The 19,758-nt window shown below is 47.3% G+C and overlaps 1 protein-coding gene across 1 annotated transcript; it reads left to right on the forward strand.

Annotated features, from left to right (window-relative positions):
- Positions 1-204: 204 nt before the first annotated feature.
- Positions 205-5,526, forward strand: LOC144139372 (uncharacterized). The gene is made up of 2 exons (XM_077671737.1): positions 205-809; positions 5,285-5,526. Exons 1-2 carry the CDS (start codon positions 210-212, stop codon positions 5,483-5,485), a joined length of 801 nt encoding a protein of 266 aa, XP_077527863.1. The 5' UTR covers positions 205-209; the 3' UTR covers positions 5,486-5,526.
- The last annotated feature ends 14,232 nt before the right edge of the window (positions 5,527-19,758 follow it).

Genomic DNA, 19,758 nt, shown 5'->3' on the forward strand with positions numbered 1-19,758 from the left:
TGTACCCGACTTTCCATGAAAAAAAGATATTAATGTCACCATTAATACTGTCTTGGTTGGCGCAGTGCTCATCTTGGGCAGTTTTTTTCTACCGAAGGCTGTTATGTCTGACCTGTTCCCTCTCAAAAGAACATTTTTATTTCAAAGCACCATATCGCTGAAATATTCACTCCACAGAAAGAACCTAGAAGGAGGCATGCTTCATAGCAATGCACAAAGCGAAGGAAATTGAAAAATTGAAGAAAGCGAATAAATTCATCCCCAGTGTTCATAATACCCTTGTAGCTATAGTGAGCTCACCCGAACTCGTCGCAACCGAACGACGCAGGTCTCGCATGGTCCGACGAGAGGCTCTGAGAGGTGGTGACATCATCATCACCCCTTACGAAGACCACGAACGAAACACGGTGAAGTGCTTTCTCGACGCCGTCCGGTGGGTGCACGAGCGGTGTGAGCCCAAGCTGCTCTACTTCATCCACACCAACGACTCCACCATGGTGGACCTGGCGGCGGCGTATGATGCTCTCCGCAACATGTCCGAGGGAAACCGGTACTTTCACTGTTCCTCCGTCTCCAATGTGTCCGTGGACCGAGACGAGAACAGCCCGACTTACGTGTCGAAGACGCAGTTCTCTAAACCGTACTTCTCGACCTTCTGCGAGGGTGACGCTTTCATTGTCCCCGCCGAGTTCCTCAAGCCTCTCGTGCAAGCGTCCGAGGCCATCGCGCAGTACCCGCTCTTGGGCCCATACGTCACCGGAGATCTGGCGGGGCAGGCTAAAGTCGGCCACAGGAGCATCTCCACAAAGGTGAGTCTTGGTAGGGCCAATCTAAAGGCGCCTGGAATGCAAAATACCAGCTTTGCTCATTAAGAAGAACACTCAGACCCGATAGCGACGACACCGATTTGGTTGGAAACTTCGAACACACAATCGAGATGTCGATAAAAAAAGAACCAATTGCGACAACACCCTCCCACTCACTCTCTGGGGGTTTTTATGACGTCACAGAATCTTTTTACGGCTACTGGCAGCCGCCGAGCTGAGTCGTCACCATGCAACACCACATGGCGATTGTAATGAGACTAATTTTAGTTTAGTTGTGTGACTTCTGCACTAACGAGCAGTTAACAACTGATAACTGTTTCCGTACTGGCACACATTAGTCACTCCTGTTCATACCTCGTTACTGTATTGCAAAATTTGAAAGTTTTTGAAATATATTTTTCGTTTTGTCCAGTTAAAAACTTTATTTGTGGCTGAAATGAGCGAAGTGCGTCACCAAAATCTTGTTTTTTAAAGTATTTTACTTCATAACCGCATGAACAATGTCTCGCCGAGTCAGTTGTCGACGCAATGATTGCCGTGTGAGGAGTGCGTGGTGTAATTTACGGCAGTGGAAAGACAGAGTAGCTTTATTTGGCCGCAGCCGGGGCGATTAAGTCGGCGACGTCGTCTGCGTCGTCCCTCCTTAAGCAGGGCCAATTTGGAGTGAGGGGGTGCGTTGTCTTCGGCCAAGCGAGCCAGTTCTTGTGCTTAGGCGTGGCGGTACAGTAGGGAGGCTTCTGAGCCCTCCCGCTGGTGATGGTAAGGAGGAGGGGATACGATCGTTGCTTAGATACTCGGGCACAAAGACACATATAAAAAAACACTTTGCGTCGCGACCGTCTGGGCGCAAAAGATGCCGCATGTCATCTCCTTGCTCGTCATGTGATGGTGAAAGGTTTGTTACCAAAATTGACGTATACTAGTTGTGAATTAAACACCAAGCAGGAACGGCTTCACGCAAAAATATGGGTAGGGTCTGCGCACTTAAATCACCATCAAAGCCAGCATTTGTGCGTGTTTTAATAGGAGGATCTAGGTTCTTCACTTTGCTTTAATAAACTCCGAATAGTATTGCCGTTGTTCTATACCAAACAAATGAGGCAAATGTGCAAAACGTCATGTTTGCCGGCTGTGCGTCGTCGGTATACTGACTTCCATATTGAGCCCTTAAGGAAAGAACAATCAGTGTATTGCCTTAAGCTTTCTGAAAGTGTTATACATAACTCAAAAATATCGACTGGCGATGCCAGTAAAAACCGTTTAGTAATAACTACTCTATAAATGTATTTAGAGCAGAGTTGTCCTCACAGCACGAGTAAACTTGCAGAAAAAGTCGCAGGCGTGAGCGTTTTGGCACGACTAAAGTAAAATAACGCGTGGTAAATTGCTGGATGACATGCCTGAGCTTCAAAACCATTTATTTGCTATTCAAGCCTCTCAGAAGACATGATCATAACCATAAAATTAAAGAGAAATGCTTTCATTTTCTTTACAACTTGGATATTCACATATTCGAACACAGGTCACCAAGGGCATACGAACGGTCCCCTTTGCTGCTGTGCTATGTAACCTAAAAATAGACACGGCTGCATCACAAAGACTACGGAAGAAAGTTTAGACAGCTGAACATGTTGGGTCGTTCATTACGACCGTCTCTTTACCTAGCCTCACCGTAAAATGACGCGATAGCGGTATCTCTTGGAATGGGCGCATCACAGGAAGTTGACATCTCGGTTGTCCGTGCGCAAAACATGGCAACCTCGTTGTTTTTTCACATGTCGGTATGTCTGCACCATAGAGATTCCTACTGATATATACTAGAGGGAAATCTGTCGATGCAGTCGCGGGCCGCCGTGGGCGGCGCCATTGCTACTACCGACGTTCCTGGCCTGCTTGGCTTAGCTAGCCATACGGCTGCTTTTTTGTCTCGAAGGCAAAATCAACAAAAAAGTAACATTTTTGCCTCGTTCATCCTACATTAAGCTTCTAAAAAAACTACTGACATTTTGGAGGTTCAGTTTCATTATAACAAAACAAATTTCATGAACCCAGAGTTACTCAATATAGACAGTTGCGAAACTCCGCTTCAGAATCCGGGCGGCGCTAGCCCCCCCACTCCGTGGAAGCTGAGGGGCAAAACAACGCGCGCGGCACCTAGGAGATAAAAACGGAACTTCGCTAAACTATTATTATTCAAAATTCTTCTGTAAAATAAAGATTGCTTTTTAAATTAAAACACAATAATTACGTAAAATTTACTTGTGTTTTTGCGGCTTTTCTTTTTATGACTTACGACAGCAGCTGCAAGCACTTGAGTACTGCTTCAACGTCCTGCCGACAGACGACAGGCTAGTCAACTTGCCCCGTGCTTGCCCCGGCGCAGGGGGGCAACCGAAGACCGGCTTTCGATACATGGAGCCTATGGGGAGTTTCGCAACTGTCTATATCCAGTAACTCTCTCATGAACCATCTACGATAATATTGTTGCTTATTTGCAGCCAGAGCCCACGTTTCAGCCTGTTCATGAGTCATGCCAAGGACAAGTGGAACGTACCTGTCGGGTGCATGACAGAACGTTCGCTAAAGTGCGGCTCCCCTAGACAGTGGCGCCAGATTTCCCTTTAGTATATATTACTGTGAAATTCTATGATCTGCATCCTCGATGAAGAAAGATGTAACTTCTTTGTTGAAGGGCGTCCAACTTACGTCGCCAGCGGAAGTGTTTCCGTCGAGTAGAGGCAGTGAGTTTCTCACTCTGGTTACTAGTGGGAGATCAATGCACCCTCTTTGTCGCACCTGCAATGCACGGGGTCAGTTATGGCAGTCGCCACACCAAGAAAATTCGTTTTGTTACCCTGCTGTTCGTTTTTATTTGCCAAAAGAAAAGTTGCGCCAGCCGCAAAGGCTTGCTTTTTGGCGTGTGTTTTCACAGACGTAGCTGTGCTAGCCATGATTCGGTGAAACTTCGCAAATACAAAAGATTAATAACGCGGATTGGTCTTTTAGAAGGACGTCAGGGGTTGAAAAGTACCTGTTGTAGCTTCAGAATGCGACCAGGTAGTTTTTTAAATGCAGAGCATTTCAGTAACTCACGATGTCACCCGCGTTGACGCCCGTAGTCGTAGTCCGCACCCCTCCCCCTACACTATATAAAAAAAATACTATCCGGCGCCTGGATTCGATACCTCGACCCTGCGGGCGGAACACAATGTACATGGTGCTCTACCCACTGCGCCACAAAGCCGACTCAGAATGGGAGGCTACGAACGCGCCTTATATCCTTGACTCATTCAAACTACGTCAAGAAGCTGCTGATACAACGCATTCACTACCACCAACTCCCCAAACACTAAACGTTAACGCAATACACCCACCCCCTATGCGACGCATTTACTCGAGTCCCCCTCGCGGGGAGATGGGCCAAATTTTTATCAAATGGCGAGGCCAGAAACGCAGCGGCAGTACCGAAGCACACGGCACAGCGACGCGTCTCGAACGCGGGATTTTTGCCGCTTAAAACTCCCTTGCATACAAATTGATGCAACATGTTTTTGGGTAGTATAGTTGGCCCTCTTCAGAAGCCTCTTTTTCCCCAGCTTCGAAGAAACTCGAAAGCGGTTTTTTGTTGTTGAGTTTTAAAGTTACGCATTTTTAGAAAAAGCACAGCATTCAATCTTTTTTGCACGTTTAATATTTTTTCGAGACAAGCGATATTTTACAGATATGTTTACAAATACTTGGTCGACATTACCTATCACCTACAAATTGGTAGCAATTACAGATGCAAAAACAGATGGCGTCAAAGTTAGCAAAATCTAGCGTGTGGCGCGAATTCACAATTTCTCTCAAACGGTTTTTTTTTCCAAGGTATAACGCAAATTTGTTTTGTCCTGTTTGGCATTTTGGTGTAGTTTTCCTTTGCAAACAATTTTTTTAGAACGATCAAACCTTGCCGTGCGCAAAGCCCAAAAGTAGGAAAAAACTACCGTCGTCGGAAATCGCGCGTCCCCTGCGTGGCGCAGGGGACGCGCCATTTCCGACGACTGTAGTTTTTTCCTACTTCACCAATTGTTTTCTCGCGAAGTTCGCTTGCTGTAGGAAAACAGATTGCAGTTTTAAGATATTGTCTGGCTTGTGCATAACGCATAAAACATGGGAAATAATGCGTGTGTCCGCGCGTATTTGTTCTCTCGTGGAACCACCCCCCAACGTTTACAAACCGGGCTAGGACGTGCTGGTGCTCTAATAAAAGACGGGGCTGTAATAAAATAATTCTATAAAATGTTGATAGTGGGCGAAGTTGATTTAGCCGGTGTTGCGTAAACAACTATCCTAGGGTTGGCTTTTAAACAAATATTAGTTTAACTGACACACTTGATCATTGCTTCGGACCACATCCGCACTGGTGCTACCAGGACTATACCACATGCGTTGTTTTTCTCTTCCCCCCTCTCCAGATATCCGCTCTCTCTGGCGAACCACCAGGACTGAACTGCACGACTACTGAACGCCCCATTTTTATAACCAACGTGACCGTGATCGCCCAATGGAAGCCGCTGTGGATTAAAACCCTCGTCTGCTACAGAAATCAAACCCCCCTTGAAGCCAGCATCTCACACGAAATACTGCAAAAGATAAATATCGAGTGCCTCAAGTGAAATCGAGATGGGGTACCGTTGCATCGCCATCGACCGCCTGCCACGCCAACCTTTCTTTCTACGATGTTTCTTTTTTTCATTTGACTCTTGTTACTGTTGACTCTTGTTATTTGACTCATTTGACTCTTGTTACTTCCAGCCTACTGTGGCACGAACAATTGCTAATGCATTTCAAGGCATTAAAAATGGAGGACACTGACAGATCCTGTCTTCGGGCTTCTTACTGTGGTGTGCGGTATTTGTATGGGAAGAGTCTTCAAAATATTTAACGCCAGTACTGATAAAAATGTGATACTGATTAAAAAGCCCATTTTATCAATATCGCGCGCACGAACTTGGTGCATGTATGGAGATTCTGATGCTCTTATTAGTGAACTGTTTTTTGGTGCTTTTTTGAAGTTCTTGTGCTGGCGCGGCGGTTTGGTTTTCAAGTCAATTGAATGCGGCTAACCTCGCACTGCCAGGCTTATTTGAAAAGTGAGGTTTGACATTGAATTTGTTTTCACCAATGTCATTCGTCCTGTTGTTCTTTGCCTTGTATCTATTTAAAATGATGAGGTATGGTGGCATTTAGGCCACGGTAAAGGGGCCCTGAAAACGAAATAGAAAATGGTAAGCTTGAGAAAACTAGGCCTTGTAAACTGATTGAGCTGAATCGCAGCCACAAAAGTAGTTTAACCAAAATGCCCCCAAAATCAAACCCCTTTCTTAAGAGAAAAGCGGTCAAAACGCTAAGCTCTTTCTTTATACCCCTTAGTCAAAGTGCAATATCCAAACTACGTGGATCGTGCCGCAATGGCGTAGTCGGATAGGCCTCCGCTTGATATTGCGAGGCACCCAGGTTTGATTACGACCACTGGAATGTTATTTCTCTTGAGGCGCCTAATGTACCTCGGTGTAAACCCCTTGTGCGAATTGACTTTTTTGCAGTGTGTTGTGGGCGCAAAGATTTGCATTTTGGACTTGGACTTTGGACTTTAAAAACATTGCCTTTCGACCAGAGGAAGCTTCGCTTTTCCACCATGTTTCACTTCACCAATTATAATTATTATAGATAAAGTTTCTGTTCGTGAGTTCGTTTTGGGGCAACGTCGTTTTTATTGAGGAACAGAAAGGTTCGCTTTGAAAAATATTTGTCAGTTATCTTCTCTCGTCTGTTGTCTCCTGTATCAATTTGTTGCGAATTCTCCAGAATTCACTAAAGGCGAACCCGATCGTTTGCTTCTCTGAATTGTTCCTTGAAAACGATGATTAACCATAATTTTTCTGACCTTTTATGTGATGGGCTTCATTAGCTGTCATGCTGCATGCAAAACAATTTATAAGAGACTTTTGTTCAGAATGTGGAGGACTGTGTCGTCCTGCCTCGACATCAGGCACGTAATCCCACTAGGAAATGTTTATTCCTACATGGAAATTCTCCGGTAACAAATATTTCAATGCTACCTAACGTACCAACCTAAAATAAAGCATCAAGGTCAACGCTAAATGCCTATCTGAGTAATAAATTACTAGCCCACGGCCACTGAACTAATGTACGAGAAGAACAGAAGCATTAACCAGAGGAATGCTCATCATGGAACATACACAAGTACTGCAAATAAAACCCTGAAAGCCGGCTCACGCTTGTTCCGGGCAATTTCATAAAAACAAATATTGATGCTGTCTCCCAACCTAGTAGTAGTCAATGAAGTATCAATACTTGCCGACTTTTGGCTAGTTGAAACATTTCATGAGATGATTATCTAAGAAGTGGCAGAGACAGCGACCAAGTATACCTGTAAGGAAAAATAAAATATTGGCCGGGAAAGATGTAAAACTGCACTACGTAAGATCTTTCACCATTAGTGTTAGTTCATGTAGTATGTTTTCTCGTTTTCATTTGCAGTACTTTATTTCGACTGGCGGTAACTTTAACGCAGTAGCCTGTTCAGCTATGGCCAATTGAGGCTTATGCGGACACGTAGGAGTGTTGTCAACGGTATCTTTATCATCCCAATCGATTTTGATTGTGTGGGGCGATTTAGCGAATAAACGTCATGCAACAGCAAGCACTATCTCACGGCACACTCCCGGTGGGGGGTTTCCTCAGTACAGGATACCTTGGAGCTTGCTTACGATATGGGCCCTCTCCACCGGTGTATATTGGACGGCTAGGGTAAAGCTGCTCTCGAGCTCCACGCACTGCTGTGGTGTAGTGAAAATTTTTTTATGACGCGTAGATTGAGAGCAATCGCGAGCGTGCTATACTCGGTTACAACTCAAGAACGGCACCACCTCATGTAGTGTATCACTCCGCCAAAGCGCCGCATCCGTGAGGTCAGTGTGCGCGCGTTTTGAAAGGGGTTTGCTGTGAATGCGTGATATCGTCTGCCTTCTCTCACGCAGTTTGTTTGTCGTCACTGGAGTCGTTTAAAGCATATTAAGTCCAAAAAATCACGGGAACGGCTCACGCCATGTTCAAAATATTCCCAGTAACGCCCTACTTGCGCCGCGCGGAGAAACATCCGGCTACGGTGATAAGGCACAGCGGCAACTTCCGGTGCCGTTCTTAAGTTGTCACCGAGAATACCACTACCTCTCACAAGAGCACATGACATCCTCCCCAATTACCAAACAGACGCACGTACTTTTGGATGTAACCAAGCGCTAGGAAGTTCAGTTGGGATAGTCCAATTTGTGCCTTGCGTAAAAGCGAAGCAACCTTAACTAAGCTCAGCTGCGGTATTCACGAATTCTTCTCGGTTTTGTTCGGGTCTTTTTGTTGCTCAATATACGTAACGTGCCAGGCCCCGGACTGAAACAGCCCAACATTTTTTTCCTGGCAATGCCGCCGCTTCTCAGCATTTAGACAGGTGCTTTTGCAGAAGCCGATTAGATATAGGCCGTGTCTAGAGTGCCGCCCAACGGTATTATAAGCACTCTACTATATCGACGTCCACCAGCGTTTTGTGGCAAAACTGCCGCGTCAGCCCCACATCGCTCTAGAAAACGTAAAGCTAGGCAACCTAACCTAAACATAACATAAGATAACCTAACGCACACAAAGAAATCATTTAAAACACCAAAACTAACGTAAGGTTTAAAAATTACACTTCAAATAAATAATGAAAAAGAAACAACCGTGGCAAAAGCCAGTCTCGAACCACCGACTTTGGGATCAAAAAGCCAAGACGAATCCTCTACACTACAACGACTTTTCTTTGTTCGACTGTTTGGCCGGTGCTAGCCCAGTGTTAAATATTCGAATGTTGTCGGACGGCACACTAGCCATGCCTGCAACGATCAGCTAGAATGCCCTTGGACGGCACTCTAGACACTGCGTTAGATATATGTGGCTGACTCTTCGGACGCATGTTTTCTGTCGTAAGCGCTCAACAAATCTGCGTCGCTCAAAAAGAAAATCTTCATTGTTTTTAGGCACGTATCCTTCGATGACAGGTCGCGTGAATTGCTAAGCGAACCCATACTTGTTGCGTAATTAAGGGCTCTCCCGCAGTGAGCTTTGTTGCATAGCAGACCCCTAAGGCTATTTTGAAATTCCTCCACCTTTAGCAGTCACATTTAGAGCTGGTCAATAGCCCTTGTGGGTATGGGCCAAACACATCAAGGACATCGTTGTCACCAAACCATAATCATCATCATCATCATCATCACCGCTTTAAGTCCACAGCTGTGTTTGCTTAGAGACTATCCTAGTCCCGACAATCCTAGGTGCATTTTTATGTCTATTTTAGTGGCCTGGGTTGGTTCATCATGGTTCACATGGACACAGACAGATGGACAAAAGTGCCAACTTTCACGAATTACTCGGACCGCAGCGTCATCCAATTTGTGCCGTGAAATACAGCTCACCAAGACACGGCTTGTCGACGACAATTAGCAGGCCATGCGCGGAAAATTTCAACTACATATGGTGTGTTGGGTGTCGACGACAAACCATGTCTTGATGTTATTGCAGCGTGTGTGTCTGTGCTCTTTCGTGCCATTGGGCAAAGTACTGTGAAAGCTGACTGACCGTTGGTGCCGCAGTTCTACATACTTGTTCGCTTCAAGCGCCGCTAATTTGGTTTACTACGATTTCGACGGCGACAGGAGAGGCCAACAGCCCCAGCACCTAAGGGGATTTGCCCTTAGAAGATAGAGAAGTGTGCAAAGGCAACTGTGGAGCCTTGGCACAAAGTCTCATTAGCGCATAATATCGTCCGTATAAATAACGTCCGGTATCAGGGCGGTAAACCAGAAAAACGACTAATTTTCAATACGCCGAGTACTTTGGTTGAAAAAAAAAGCGCAAGGCGAGGAAATGACACTACACCCTCGGCGTTCGAACCATCGTGTGCAAAATTACCTTCACAAATGTAAACGCGAGAAGCATTCTAAATAAACCTGATGTTGTTGAGTCGTTGCTCCTTGCCCTAAAACCATACTTTTGTAGCGTAAGCTACACTGGCCGTGGTTGCGCCGTTTCGCGTGGACTCTGAAGGGCCGTACAGCGCAAGCGGGACGGGCATTTCATTGCATTGGATTGAATTTGAAATGGATTGAATTGAATTGGATTTAAATTGGATTTACTCCAATGCAATTGGAGTATAAATGTGTAGAGAATGAGATCAGGACATTCTCCGGTCTGCGCATTCCAGAAGAGTGACGTCATAGCCGCGGCAGACGCACTGGCTCCGGCGCGTGCCCAGCTGTGCGCCTCCGTTGCGCAGTAGCCAAGTCTGACGCTGCGCCTGAGCCTCTTGATAGCCGTTTCGCGTTGCTGCTGGAGAGCCGTACAGCGTATGCGCGAGGAGCAGTGACTGGACTGGACTGGACTGGACTGAACCGGACTGGTCTGGACTGGGTTGGATTGAATTGGATTGGATTGCTGAACCTTAGTTCACGATACGTATACCCTGGCATGGACGAGCTAAGCGACTGCTAATTTTTTAACAACCTGGCTCACGCGTTATGTCACGAATTCTGAAATAACACCACCCGGCTCTGTTATCGTGCGCAACGCTATGTCACGAATTCTGAAATAACACCACCCGGCTCTGTTATCGTGCGCAACTTTATAGTAACACGAGGCAGAGGCGTCGCCATCCTTATTAACAAAAAATGCGCGCCAATCCACCGTGTGAAGGTGGTTGGAAAGCAAAGCTGTAAACAACACCCACAACGATTGCCAATGAGACGTCACTTGAATTCACACACGTAGCTCTCAACAGAGCGAAACCAGATACATGTGAAATGCAGTAAACCACACCCTTCATTACTTCATAGAAGTATTATTTGCTAAGATGGAATGAATGCATGATTTATGAATGGTGGTTGGTCGAGTTGTACTGGTGAATCACATGAGTGGAAACTGTTTTTTTATAAAATCAACGAAAGCTCAAACACGCTACTAGACGATCTCTCTTCCCCGTCTCTGCCGCCGGTGACAGCGGAGAAGTGAGAGGCGATGTGTTGGTGTGAGCTTCCTTTAATTTGTATAACTACTCGCGCATGCGCAAGGCGCAAACACGGCCGCTATACTTGCCGTGGATGGAGCATGGAGCGGGGCGAGAGGTCGCGTGAGGCAATCACGTGGCATTCAGCGAGAACGCAGGGGGTAAACCTGGAGATGTGCTCGAGGTGTGCACTGTCTGTCTTCCCCGCCTCCGCTTGGGCTCGTAGTTCAATCGCTAAGACAACGGGCTCTCGTCCCGTTCTTTTCAGGTTCGATTCTGGCGGTGCAAATAACTCATTTTACTTGTTTGCGAGTGTTTTCTGTTAACACCAATGGTCGCGTGTGACAGAACCCTTGGGGGGAGGGTAAAAGACTTTGCTTTTAAAATGCCTTTTACTATTATGCGTTAAGCATGCGCTGTAGAGGGAATATTATGCAAACTGATAATTGGTTCGTTTGCTGTTGTGCTGGGGCGTGTTTATCGAAGCCCCACATCTGGGCAGATAGTTTGGGCTTGCAACGCCTTCATGGCTACACGCAGCACCATGGGTTTTCTAGGGAGATTTCAATCTGCGGGCGATTTACTGGGAAACATTTCAATTCCAGTGCGCATGCCCGGAACTACTACTTGATATAAGGTTGTACGTCAATATGAGCCCGATTGTGAAGGGACGGACACGTGTTCAAGGAACGAAAGCAAATATTCTTGACCTGATTTTTACCAGCAATCGCTTCCCACCACATGACTCTAGTATTGAAATATCGACCGGTATATTCGACCCCAAACTAATTTAATGCACCTCCCAAATTCAATTAGGGAAACGTGTTTCGGTATCACAAACAACATTTTATGATTTCGTAACGCTTACCATACAACTTTAATTGATTTTCTTTTCTTCCAATTAGAGTCGTTCTTGTATACTAAAGATCATCCCTCTACCGACGTAGAAACACTGTAGCAATCATTCAAAAACATTACATGCACAGCTACGTACAGTTAAAAAGAAAAAGAACGAACAAGCATAACGCATGGATAACAAGAGACGTCAACTATGCTGAACGGAGGATTAAAAGACTTATGGAATAACTGGAAAATAAACCCAATCTTTCTAACAGTATTCTTTGTACTGTCATTGATTTCATAAAATCGAAATTCAAGGGGGCCCAAATAATTCGAAAAACGTCAAGCCGGGCTTCGCTAGAAACTCGTCCAAAAATTTTTTGGTTTACCTTAATTTTAAACATCTTACCACCAGCCCGTCCACAGGAGTAAACTGCACCACAGCTCTGTCCTTAAATACATGGTTTGCATCGGTTTTTCCTACCCATGATGGTAAAATTGCTGATAATAAATCATGCGATGAAAACCAACTTGGACCTGTCACAGTAACTGAAGCAGGAATAGTGAACCTTTTGCTAAACCGTGACGTAAGAAAAAGGCCTGGCCCTGACAAGATACCAAACCAGTTTCTAAGAAGGTATGCCCAGTAGATAGCAAAGTATTCACTTTGTTATTTTCTTCAAAGATCTGCTGATATGTGCTGTTCCAAGCGAATTGAAAAAGACAAAAATTACCCGAATACCTTCATCTGAAAACAATTGCGACGATCGAAACTGCAGACCAATTTCTGTAACATGCACAGTATGCGAAATCTTGGAAGACATAATTCGTAAGCATTTGACCACCTATACCGAACGGAAACGCTTTATGCCGTCGGCCAAACGTGGGTTTCATAAAACACTATCGATGGTTACCCAGCTAGCTGAACTGGTACACGACTTGTCATTGGGCACTGACAACGAAAAACAAGTAGACCTCATCCTAATAGAGTTCTCAAAAGGTTTCGATCATGTCGCGCACACATATAATAAAAAAAGCTTCAATCAGCTATAGGAAATTCAGTACGCAATAGAAATCAGCTGTATATTTATAAGTAACCAAAACAACCATGTGAAAATTGTTTTATAAGATTTATACATATCAGCGATGTAATAGCGGAAATCAGGATTTTTGTAAAGTTACCAGTTTTTACAGAATTCTGAATAACCATTCAGCCAAGTTTATGCATAGGATTTGTTTTTGCTTATGAATGCTTCCCATAAAGTTGTGCAAAAACCAATTTGAGGATTTTGTCCCCCGAAGAGTAAAAACAGGCGGGCGGGATTTTTTTAACTTTACAATACTCTCGACACGGTATTCAGTTCAATTTTCCCGAGTACAAAGTTCGCCATCTGGTGGGAATTTCTGCAACCATATGCGTCCCGTAGGCGTTCATACCATTTAGTAAAAACTATGTCTAATGGGTACCCTTCTCACGTGTCATATGACACTTGCCATGTGTAAGTAGTCCTTTGAGCACACCGTTTGTTATAAGTTGTCTCGTTAGAGTTGCAGTAAAACATGAGTTCCAGAGTTTTTCCATCTCCACATGCCTCCTGGAGGAACCCATCTGCTGACACAGCAAGGCTAGCAAGCTGTGTACAATTTTACGGTTATGACAAGTAAGGGGAAACTGAACAATTGTTATGACCAATCATGTAATTATTATAGTGGCCCACCCAGACATCGCTGGGTACTACCTTTAGGACATATATATATATATATATATATATATATATATATAGAAAGTGTTCCTGCGTTTTTGCTGCCGCCCCATTCCACAGGGGCGATTTCCCGTGCAAGCCGGGTGAACTTCCCAAGCGTTGTAGCACCACACTAGGGCCGAGCGCAAGCCGGGGAGTCGCTTGTACCGATTTTACCGGTAGGTGCCCGGCGCCAAAAAGGACCACGAATTCACATGGTGCCTTCCACAGCCACGGTGGACGCTCAACTGTCAACCGCCTGTGGCAGGACATGCCGCCAGACTCTTTTACCCCCGGCAATGGCGCAACGCGGCATGATGGCCGGTGGCCCCGCCAGACGGACAAGGGTCAGGGGCCCCTCGACAAGGTAAAGGCAGCTTTCCAGACGTGAAATCCCCTTTCAAGGGTCCGTACTCGACCAGGGACGCCTGTACCCATTAAAGAAACCGGTGGATGTCCGGCGGTACCAGGATTCGAACCCAGTACCTCCCGCATACGAGGCGAGTGCTGTACCTTTGATCCACGCTGCGGTTCTAAAAGTTACGACCCCTTCCACTGGGAAATTTCCCGACGAAGTCGGGTAACTTCCCAAGCACTGGGTCTGATCAGGGGGTGCTTGTACCAATTTTTATACTGGTTGGTGCCCAGCGGTACCGAAGTACCTATGACTTTCTTTTAACCAATGATACGGTCCGACGTGGTATTACGGTTTCCAGGAACCCCACAAGGTAGGCGCCTGTTCACAATTTCCAACTGGTGGGTGACCAGCGGCTGAAGTCGCGGAGCAGCAGCCTCCCACGTATGCCGGTCCAAGCCCTTTATCCCCTGCCAAGGCAGTACAGGGGGCGCTTGTACCCTTTTGGCTGGTGGGTGCCCAGCGGTTCCTGACCCCGCGCGAAGGGGTTCGAGGGACCTCCCACGTCGCCTCTCACGGCTGCTTGTGGTCAAGCTCCAAGCGTTTGTTCCACCGTCGATACAAGCTACGGCACGGGGACGCTTGTACCCTTTAAAGAAACCAGTGGGTATCCGGTGGCCCAGGATTCAAACCTGGTACCTCCCGCTTACGAGACGAGTGTTTTACCACTCGACCAACGTCGTCGGTAAAAGTTACGACCCCTACCACCAGGGCATTTCCCGACCAAATCGGGTAACTTCCCAAGCACGAGATCCCCTTTGAAGGGGGTGCTTGTACCAATTTTTTTTCTGGTTGGTGCGCAGCGGTACCGAAGTACCTCCCACATTCTCGTACCCCATGGTACAAACCGACCTGGTGGAACTGTTTCCAGTACACTGGATCCCCCGTACGGGGGGCGCCTGTCCCCATTTTTATTTTGGTGGGTGACCAGCGGCTCCAGAGGAACCTACCACGTCTGCCGCAGTGGTAGAGCGTGTCCAAACCCTTCATCCCCCGCCGAGACAGGGGGCGCTTGTACTCTTTGAACTGGTGGGTGCCCAGAGGTCCCAGACCCCGTCCGAAGGGTTCGAGGGACCTACCCACATGGCCTTCCATGGCTGCTTCTGGTCAAGTTCCAAGCGTTTGTTCCACCGTCGAGACAAGCTACGGTACAAGCTACGGACAAGCTACGGACAAGCTTTTGTACCCTTCAAAGAGACTGGTCGGTATCCGGCGGCCCAGGATTTGAACCTGGTACGTGCCGCTTACAATACGAGTGTTTTATGACTCGACCATCGCCGTCGGTGCATATCCGGGATACATATCCGGGTGTCGAACTGGTACCAGACCGAATCGAGAAACACGGAACCGAGCCGGATTTTTTCCGGCACTGAAAACAAACCCGAACCGCTATTTTTTGAGAAAGGGGAACCCGAACCGCAACAGAATTGAAAAAATAAATTGCGGTTACCGGTTCCCGACCAAATGGTTCAGCCTTCCGCAGTTGATTATGCGCGGTCGACACCATTCGGTGCTTTTGTCTTGCAAGCACCATCAACTTCGCATCTTTTCACGCAATGTGCCCTTCAGATCAGCCAAAACGCCATGAACGCTCTCTTCGGCGTCACAACATGAGAAAAGGTGTGCGTACCAATGTGCAAGTGTACGCTGCTGCTGCTGGCACTGCGAGCAGAGTGCAAATGTGAGTAAATAAAAAGCCACACTGTCAGCAGCTTGGAGGCGATATGAAACATCGGCTTTGCCCTTCCCTCGCAGCGACTGTGTAACGGAATCGGAAAGCCAGAATTCGGCAGAGCGCAACGGCGAAGGCCAGCATTGGAATTGTTCATACTTCTTGTATTTTAAGATTTTCATTAAATAAGTTGCACACCTCGAAAGTGTGTAAAGATGAGTATGTGACCACCAAAAGCTTAAGAACTATCACCCTCGAAAGCTGCGCGGTGGGTGAGGCGCTGGCTTCTGACCACATGGATGCAATTTCGGCCACCGCAGCCGACCGCCGTGTTTCTGAAAAACAATAACTTTAACGTGCGGAGATTTCGGTGCACGTAAATATCCCCAGGTTGTCTGAATTGTCTGAATTGTCTGACGGTTGTCTGACCGGCTTTCAATAAACGGCCCTCCTCATAGCACAGGACTGGTTACGGAAAATCAAATGCCCCAATATTATTTGATAACTTTTTCTATGGACCCGGCACTTGGTTTTAAATTATTCCGCGCCGAGTTCCCACATCAATAACTTGTGCTCCGCGGCCTCTCCAGCCTTTTCAAGGAGCCCACCTATTTTGGGTCCAACTGTCCGCATTCGAGATGTCCCATTGTACTCCCACTTCCCCCACTTCACGTAGAGTCTTCCTGCCACAATAAAGGCTACCTCCTCCTTTTTTCTGCACTCATCCATGGAATGAACGCAACAACAAAAGGAAGATATCGTCTAGACTCCCTTCCTTTGTTCAAACTTTACCATATCCCAATATGTAATCATGGCGAATGCAGCGAGCGCCGTAACGACTGGTATAAAAGTTTTTCAGGACGCATAGAGCGCACAACTTCGTGTTTTTAAACGCACCCGCATAATGGTAACAGATGTAGCAGAGAAAGCTTGTGGCAAATGGCATGCACATTGTTATGTTGCGAGATCACCTGGCAGGCACTACGTATTTTGTCTAAGATACTGATTGATTCGGAGGTTTAACGCGCCGACAATGCAGAGGCGATGAGGCGCGCCGTAGTGAAGGGCCGCGGAATAGTTTTGACCATCTGGGGATCTTTCACGTGTGCCGAAATCTCGAGCACATGGACGTTTTCGATTTTCGCCTTCATGGAAAAGCTCCCGTCCTGGCCAAGAATCAAACCCACGTCTTGGGCTCAGCAGCAAAACTCTAGCCAGCGAAACACCCAGGTCGGTTTTCGGTCTTCGATAAAAAAAAACTGCATGAAAGAACCAGACGGCATTGTTTCATGGGCCCGGCGCTGATACTATGCGCTTTTCCCGCGGTTTAGCCTTTTCGGGAAAGCTTTGTTTTCAGATAAGCGCTTGACTGATTAGTCTCCCTCACTGGTCTGCTGCTACTGCCACTGGTTCCGGAAGGGGGCATACTGCAATCGACAAATTGAATAGCGCCCCCTCAAAAGATTCATTCTGGGGCTTTACGAGCCCCATCCCCTAACCCCTCCTATGCCCTGGTGAGCTCCCTGCTAAGCTCTACAATATCTCCATTGAACTTCATTTCTTTTTCCTTTTCCTCAAAAGAAAACAGCGACAGTCTATTCACCCTTAAGTTTGTAATCGCATATTTTGTTATAAGATTCCGCTGCTTAGTGGATGGAACAGGGCGATGGTCAATCGTAATGGCGACGTATTCATAGTGACCCGCACATCCATAATAACTATTTGAAATGAATCCCAATGACCCGAGTAATCATGAGTGAATGAGCATTAATTCAAGCTCACTTTTAACAAGCTTTTGACTCACACCCTCCAGCATGAGCGATACTGGCCCTAGATCTGAAAGGGGCGTTCGATAACGTGTTGCACGCCGCCGTGTCGGAAAAGATAGGGAGGACGGGATGCGACCGGCGTACGTTCAGCTACATCAAAGACTGCCTGACCAAAAGAACGGCCATGATCACGATTGGCGAGAAGTCAGAACCCGTGCAGGTAGGAGACAGGGGAAACCCTCAGGAGTCTATCCCGTTGCATCTGCGGTTCAACATGGAACTCCTTCCTCTACCCTCGTTACTCGAGCGAATAGACGGGGTGATCCACGCATTCTACGCCGATGACGCCACGTTGTGGACCAACCGCGCGGGTTCTGACGCCTGGATGGAAGGAGTGCCGCAGAGGGCGGCGGAGACTGTCTTCGGGTACGCCAAGTCCTGCGGCCTGAGCTCAGCGCCGCAGAAGTCGGAACTACGGTCGGAACTGCTCATGGTCTAACCGCGCAGGCCAAAGAAGCAAGCACCCCCAAGCGCAACCGTAACCATCGACGGCACGCAAATAATACCGACAGAACAGAACCGGATCCTGGATCTGTTACTCAGGGGAGACGGAAAAGCCTCGGCCGCCGTTGCCAAGATCAGCACTCGACGGAACAGATCGAAAGCATGATACGTAGAGTTGCGAACCGCAACCGCGGACTTAAAGCAGCAGATGCCCTGCGGCTAATGCAGGCGTTCGTCGTGTTCCGCGTTACCTACTCCGCCCCATACCTCTGGCTAACGAAGGTGGACAGGGAAGCGCTGGACACGGCGATGCGTAAAGCTACCAAGATAGCCATGGGTCTGCCAATGTACTTACCAACAAAAAGACTGATGGACATGGGCACCCTCAACACCACGGACTAACTCATCGAAGCACACTTGCCCAACCAGAGAGTTCTTCTAAGCAGGACAGAACACGGAAGAGCCGTCCTACACAAGATAGGATGGCAGGTTGAACCACAGACGGAAGAGGCACCACTCTCTCAGGGATGGCTGACTCCATCACAACCAAATCGTTACCGCGCGACATGACAGAGGAACGGCACAAAGGCAGGTGGACGGCGCGGGCCAAAGCCCTGGCCCAGAAGCTGGAGGAGGACCGGCAGGTCCGGTACGTGGACGCCTCACTCCCAAAACACGGAAAAAAGACCATGGTGGCCCTAATGGACATCGACGAGCTGAAGACCTGCGCGTCGGTGAAGACTACAGACTCGACCGTGGCAGAACAGGTAGCCATAGAGCTGGCCCTAGCCATGTCGGAGGTCAGCACGGTGTTTACCGACTCCAAGAAAGCGTTCGCAAGCTATCGGAAGGGGATCGTTTTCTCCGTGGCAGCAACTATGCTAAAGAAACATCCCACAACACCCGGACGAGTCACCGAGCTCGGGTGGGTCCCGGCTCACTCGCTCGTGGAAGGCAACGTCACCGCCGACCACTGTGCCCGAGGAGCAACCGCACCCCGTCACGAGTTATAATGAGATCGCCCGCCTATACAAACAAAGTAGAACGAGGCTTCCGAAGCCGAACAAGCAACTTAGCAGACTGCAGCATACGATATTGCGCCGCTTACAGGCAGAGTCGCTCGCACACCCGTCGCCTCTGTACAAAATGTACCCTGCAGAACACGAGAAGACATGTCCGTTGTGCCGGGGAGACGGCACTCTCGCGCACATTATTGGGGAGTGCAAAAAACTCAAGACAAACCCCTACACCCCTCCCTCCTCCCCCAGTTCCAACCCGCTCGAGCGATGGGAGACCTTACTGTCCAGCTCTGGCCCCGCCATTGAGCAACAGCTGGTGGCTCGAGGAGAAGAATTACTGGATACATATGGGCCCCGCGAATCGGGAACCACCCCATGTGGTGCCTGAGCGCGCCATTCTTTATTTGAAGCTTAGTAAAACTTGATCAATGAATCGAGTCCGGTTGCTGTCCCCTTCGTTTTTTGCGTCTTCATTTTCAACTATAATTTTGATTACTTAGGTTACTTTTCAAAATCTTCTTTTCTGTTAGTCAGTTTGCGTAAGTTAGGTTACGTGGCGCTTGGGGAGCGAAGAAATTAAACATGCGGCATTTTCCGCGAAACGGCCGTGGACATCGTATTTGCGGAGTGTTTATATTGCCTTCAGATGGCACTCCAAACGATGTCTTCTATAAATAAAGGCTCTCCGTTCTCATTAGCCAGGGTATTCTGCTCAACAAGTATTAAATTCCAGCTGCCGGGTTTTAAATATTTCTCCTCCTTGTTCTCTTCTTTTGCTCACTTACTCATCCGTTTCTTTTTCCTCCACTTTTTCCATCCTCTGCCAGCAGTAATTTTTTCATCAAGTTTGAAACGCTACATGCTAATTTTA

The sequence above is a fragment of the Haemaphysalis longicornis genome, unplaced genomic scaffold (assembly GCF_048455015.1).
Source record: "Haemaphysalis longicornis isolate Haplotype H1 unplaced genomic scaffold, Haemaphysalis longicornis Haplotype H1 scaffold_5, whole genome shotgun sequence".
NCBI lineage: Eukaryota > Metazoa > Arthropoda > Arachnida > Ixodida > Ixodidae > Haemaphysalis > Haemaphysalis longicornis.

Coding starts and splice junctions, on each gene's coding strand:
- LOC144139372 (XM_077671737.1), top strand. CDS start 210: ATGCACAAAGCGAAGGAAATTGAAAAATTGAAGAAAGCGAATAAATTC. Junction 810..5,284: donor ACAGGAGCATCTCCACAAAG/GTGAGTCTTGGT, acceptor CCCCCTCTCCAG/ATATCCGCTCTCTCTGGCGA.